Here is a 5525-nt window from a genome sequence, read left to right as displayed (position 1 = left end):
TAAGGGTAATTTTATAGATACATCCTTTATTTTTTGCTTTATTTCATTTATTTTAATATAAATAAATAAATAACTAATTTATTGAAAATAAAAGGTGAGTGCAAAGATGAACCAATCTAAGGTGTTGTTTGGATCAGCTTATAGCTGACCCAAAAGCACTTATTTTATAAGTTAAGTGCTTATGAGGTTTTATATTGTGTTTGGATGGGCTTTTCTGAATAAGCTCAAACTGTGAAATAAGCTCAAATACAGCTTATTTTATAAGCTGCCAAATACTAGCTTATGAAAATAAGCTGTTTTTGATAAGCTATTTGGTTAAATGCATTTACTAAAATACCCTCAGTCAATCCAGTAAAAGGGTATTTTAGTAATTTTTTGTTGTAAAAGTAATTTTTAAATAAACATACAAACATTTTCACAACTACAGAAGTGTTTCTGAAACTAATACATCCAAACGAAAAAATATGCATAAGCACTTAACTTATTCTAAAAGTACTTTTTTTAAAAGTGCTTCTACAAAATTAAAAAAAAGCACTTTTTTTAAAAGCCAATCCAAACAACCCCTAATAAGAACATTGAGAAGAAATTTAAAAGAGAGAGGACAATGCAAAAAAATAATGTGAGGAAAATAACTCTATTCTTTTCTTCATTCAACCAACCTGACAAAAGAAATATATACTTTACTTTTTTTTCCTTTTTTTTCTACAAGGTCCTATCTATTCAGTGATGAACAAAATCAAGTTTTCATCTTTAAATTGAAAATAGGGGGAAAAATTGAAGCAATTTAACCATTTTATAGTAATATAATTGTCATTAATAACAATATCTGTGCACAATAAGAAGAGTCTTTGGAAATGAATACCATTTTAAGGGATGAAAACAGAAAGGAGCTCAGTTCAATCTTAAAAGATATCAGGATGGAATCGCCCTGGCATGGAGTTGCTCTGTTGAGCTTGTTTGAGATGCATTGCCAGTGCATAATTATTAACCTGAAAATAGACAAAATTATCTGACATTAGTTAAGACAAAATTTTATAGAAACAGTACAATCATGAGACCGAAAAACTTTATACCTCAAGTGTTCTCAGTTGCTCCTGATACTGCGACACAAGCTGCTTTAGATGCTGCACTTCTTGGTTTCGCTCATCAGACTCTTTCTGGCGTTCATGCTGTATTGCTATCGCTCGCTTCAGAACATTATTTTCTCGGAGCAGGGTTTCCACTTGCTCCTTAAGCAGCATGTTTTCCTGTGTTACATTCAAAAGGACTTTAGAAGAAAAAGGACTAATACATTGTGAGTTTCCATATTCATGACCTAATTCAGAGAAGTTCTTTCTCCTTACAAAAATATGATGTTAAAATACCTTCTGGAAGTTTTGCATAGCTTCAGCGTCAACACGGGACATGATGGACTTCTCCAACACTTCAAGCGCCCTGGAAGCACGAGCTCTCGCATCATCCACATTTGAGGCATTCATCATCTCCATCACAAAAAGATCCACCCACTCAGAAGCATCCCTTGGAAGGGTAACTGCAGGAGAAGGATGCACAGGATCTTCATCTCTGCTACTTTCATCCAAAACACCTGTCAAATTCACAGCAATACTAAAGTCTTGCATCTTCCTATGTGAAAAAACATTCAGTGTATCCACTAAGTAAAGAACATGGGATGGAAGCAGAAAAGAAAAATAAAAAATAAAATAAGTTTCGGCACATTCATAAATCTGGCAAAATTAACTTCCCTGCGTAGTTATTAAAGGCACAAGGCACATTAAGGCACTAGGGGTTCAAATCGTCTAGGAGCAAGGCACAAAGCTTAGGCATGTGACTTTCCAAAGCAAAGTGCACAAAAAATTTAAAAAAAATTTAAAAATTACATATATAATTCATAATACATACTAAAATTTAATAAATTAAGAAAAATTAAAGTTTAAAATTCAAATTTGGAAAAAACATGCAAAGACCGAAATAACATATTATCAACGTAGCAAGAAAATCACCAACTACTACTACTCTGCCACTGCATACTATTACATTAAGAGATCCAATTGCTATCAAATTCAATAGCTTCATCATTTTCTTCATCACTATCCTCCCATTCACTCTCATATTCATCCTCTAATCTTCATATTCTTCTACTCTTCAAATTCAGACTCCTCATCTCTAATGCCTCATATTTATCAAGTTCTTAAAAACTTAAAAAATAATAATAATAAAAAAAGCTTAAAAACTTAAAAAATAAAAAATCTTTATTTTTTAAAGGTTGAGGTTTATTTTGATAGTCCTCTAATGACTTATATTTGCCAAGCTCTTAAAATTGAAAAATAATAATAATAATAATAATAAATAAGGCTACACTTTCCTAAGGTGCGCCTCAAACCGTCTTGAGCCTCAAGGTAAGGGGCGTGCCACTAAGGCGACACTTCAATGTCACACACCTTCGAGGAGATGAGGGTTTTGCCTGCCGCCCGCATGGGGGGTGGGCATAGAAGTCAACTGGTTGACCTATTGCCACACTTTAAAATATAAAAATGTACCTGAACCCCAGTAGCTACTGGTTCAATAACCTAAAACTTCTGCATTACCATCATAAATTTAATACACAGTTATTAATCACGCAACAATATTGTTAGGCAAGGGCCATGGTGCTTATTCATGGCGATCTTAGTAGCTTTAGAATTCATTAGTTTAAGATATGAAACAACATTTACAGATTACTATCCAAGGAATCAACTCAAAGCAAATATAACTAGCTAATGAATGACCCTGAATTTGGCATTACATTATAATTTCCTTCAAAACTTAACCAATAAAGTACACATAGCTGCAACTACACCAAAATGGACATATTTAAGAAATTCTAGAGGCAAACAGAAGATAGGTTTCAACTTTCAAGAGTTCATAAAGAGACAAAGTGAAATACACCAAACAGAAGCCACATGCCACACAACGTATCTTATTTCACCTTTTTAAGTAAAGTTTGTATCAAGCGTAAGGAAAAAAACAAACAGTGGTATCAACAAGAAGTGGATATAATAGCTGATTATTATAATGACATTTTTTAACTTATTGAATAAATGCGAAAGAACTCTGCTCATGGATAAATGGCATGAAAGAAAGCTAAAAAAACCATGGAAACTTTCATAAAAAAGTAAAAATAAAAAAAAAAGGTCAAGTGCAACATTAGTTATAGTGTATCTCTTCTGCAATCCTACCTACACCAGATGATTGAAAATTTAGTTCACTTTCATTGACTGATTTGCCCAAGGCAGAAGCCAAGTTCAACTCTGCTGACTCTAAACAGAGATCATGTAAACTCTTTATGGCAGAATCCAAGTCGTTGTTAGATGCCTCCAACGCTCTCTCCAGAAACTGAAAATCATTCAACAATTCATTAGCAAGGCGGATATGGACATATGGTACTTTCTAGATTATTTTAAACAAGAAAAAACAAATATTAGCTTTAGATTGGAAAAATAAAAAAATAAAAAAAATAATGAGGACAAGAACTCTCTCTGCTCAAATTACCCATATCACATGGTCGAATAGACCAACCAAATGCCAAGTCACTTTATTCCACAGGTTATACCAACTTTTTTCATATATGAATTTATTAGCCACTTCGACAAATTAAATAAACTGATCAAAGAGAGGCCAATCATCTTGCAAAATAATATTTCTGACCAAACTACATCAGAGAAATCGACAAAACACACATGCTCACTAATAGGGGCAACTTTTTCTCTGCTTCCACAGATACATCCTTTTTTTTCTCTCAAAGATGAATTGATTATTCGCATCCCAAACAAGTACCAAGAGATATGACTGAACAAGATGGGCAGAATTCTACACCTTCCAATACTAATGATTCAATGAAAGCAAGTGGTGAAAATAACCTAGTATTATACCAAAACATAACAAATTGCAGATGAATTTGAGAACAAAATCCTGCATTTAAAGACCTTGAAAACAAATCCAAAACTCATAGCTTTAATGAGGCACAGCAAACACTGGATTAGATCAATAGAAAACCAACTGAATAGTAAAATACTGTTACAAAGTCAAGCAATTGATAATAAAACAACAAAAGCCAAAAGGCAAAAATCCATCACCTTCTGATCCATATCCGGGAACAAGGACCTCAAATGATCGAGATGCGCCGAGTAAGCACTATCAACGACGATGCCACCACCGTTCAAACCTCGCGGAGATTGAGACGAGGGTCTGGGAGGGGAGAAGCGGATATGGGTAGGGGAAGAGGAGCAGCGGATGCGCTTGGACACGGGGGTGTCGAAAGGGGATTGCGACGGTGAGTGGTGGTGAAGCTCCTCGAAGATGGAGTTAGATCTCTTGCCGAGCACGATGGCAGACATGATGGTGGTGACGATCCCCGCTTCTACTCCACCTCCGGCTCGAAACTCTCCGCCACCCGCCGCCGGCGATCGCCCTAGGCCTCCGTACCCATAGATCAGCCGCTATCTCTGGATGATCGGAGCTAGGGTTTCGTGCCAGCGATGGAGAAGAGACGAAGAGAAAAGGAGGAATTTGGGTTTCGTGGATGGCTTGTGAAGGTGAGAAAAAGAGAAGGGACAAGAAAAGCATGCCTTCATAAAAAGGGCTTAGTAATAAAATTAAGGGGTTTTTTTTAAAAAAAAACATATATCCATATAATATGAGATTACATAATTGCCCTTGTATATTTAGATAAAAGTAAAAATTACTATGGGTACCCTTGGTAATTTTTAATTGATGAAAATGTCAGTGAGTGGCTTACTTGCTTTTGACTTGAAATATCAATAGTATATATTATCGAATTTTTTACTGTGCTATTATCTATAAACATAATAAGAGTGGATGAGAATTTCTCCGTCACTGTAAAGACCATGATGCACACCGTTTGATTGAAATTCAACGGTTACTGATGAATGTTCGTAGATTTTTAACGTTTGTAAATGGCGCACCATTATATATATATATATATATATGCTTATGACTGCTGGTCATCTATGAACGTTCGTAAATAATAACTTTATGTATGTTCATGGATCAGCTATTGGATTCCAAATAACATCTACACATTTTCAAATTTGATGTACGAGTGTTGAGATCATCGTCAAGCTCCGAACACGGTCTACCAAGCCCTGAACGCCAACAAACGACTGCATACTCACAAGGTTGAGACCAAGTGAGCATGCGAGGCCTCACAACCTGTTTCCAAATAGCAAATACATCTAACAGAAGTACAATCGAAAGCAAAAACTATAACGTCTGGACATAAGATAAATCAAACTAACAAGGTTCACAAAAACAACAAAAGTACTTTGCTAGTGTTTAAGTCAACCAAAAGACATAATGTAATACCCTGAACCTTTGGATAATTACTGGAAAAAAATATTTAGGGGTATTACTACGAGTTGCGATGAAGATTTTTTTCTACGAGTAATCTTGTTGAGAAACCCCAAGTGGAAAGAATAAGGACCTAAGTGTAAAACTTTTTAAAAAGATTTTTGGGTTAAAGAATAAAT

The 5525-nt window shown here is 34.9% G+C and overlaps 1 protein-coding gene across 1 annotated transcript; it reads right to left on the bottom strand.

The window, feature by feature from the left end:
• Positions 1 to 774: 774 nt before the first annotated feature.
• LOC120256390 lies at positions 775 to 4593 on the bottom strand. The gene is made up of 5 exons (XM_039264084.1): positions 4113 to 4593; positions 3216 to 3372; positions 1365 to 1585; positions 1074 to 1247; positions 775 to 989 (listed from the first exon to the last, which is right to left on the bottom strand). The coding sequence occupies exons 1-5, from the start codon at positions 4371 to 4373 to the stop codon at positions 903 to 905; spliced, it is 900 nt and encodes a 299-aa protein (XP_039120018.1). The 5' UTR covers positions 4374 to 4593; the 3' UTR covers positions 775 to 902.
• Between the last annotated feature and the right edge of the window lie 932 nt (positions 4594 to 5525).

Source organism: Dioscorea cayenensis, unplaced genomic scaffold, assembly GCF_009730915.1.
Source record: "Dioscorea cayenensis subsp. rotundata cultivar TDr96_F1 unplaced genomic scaffold, TDr96_F1_v2_PseudoChromosome.rev07_lg8_w22 25.fasta BLBR01001417.1, whole genome shotgun sequence".
In the NCBI taxonomy this organism is placed as follows: Eukaryota; Viridiplantae; Streptophyta; class Magnoliopsida; order Dioscoreales; family Dioscoreaceae; genus Dioscorea; species Dioscorea cayenensis.
This window is presented reverse-complemented; position numbering and strand designations above follow the sequence as displayed.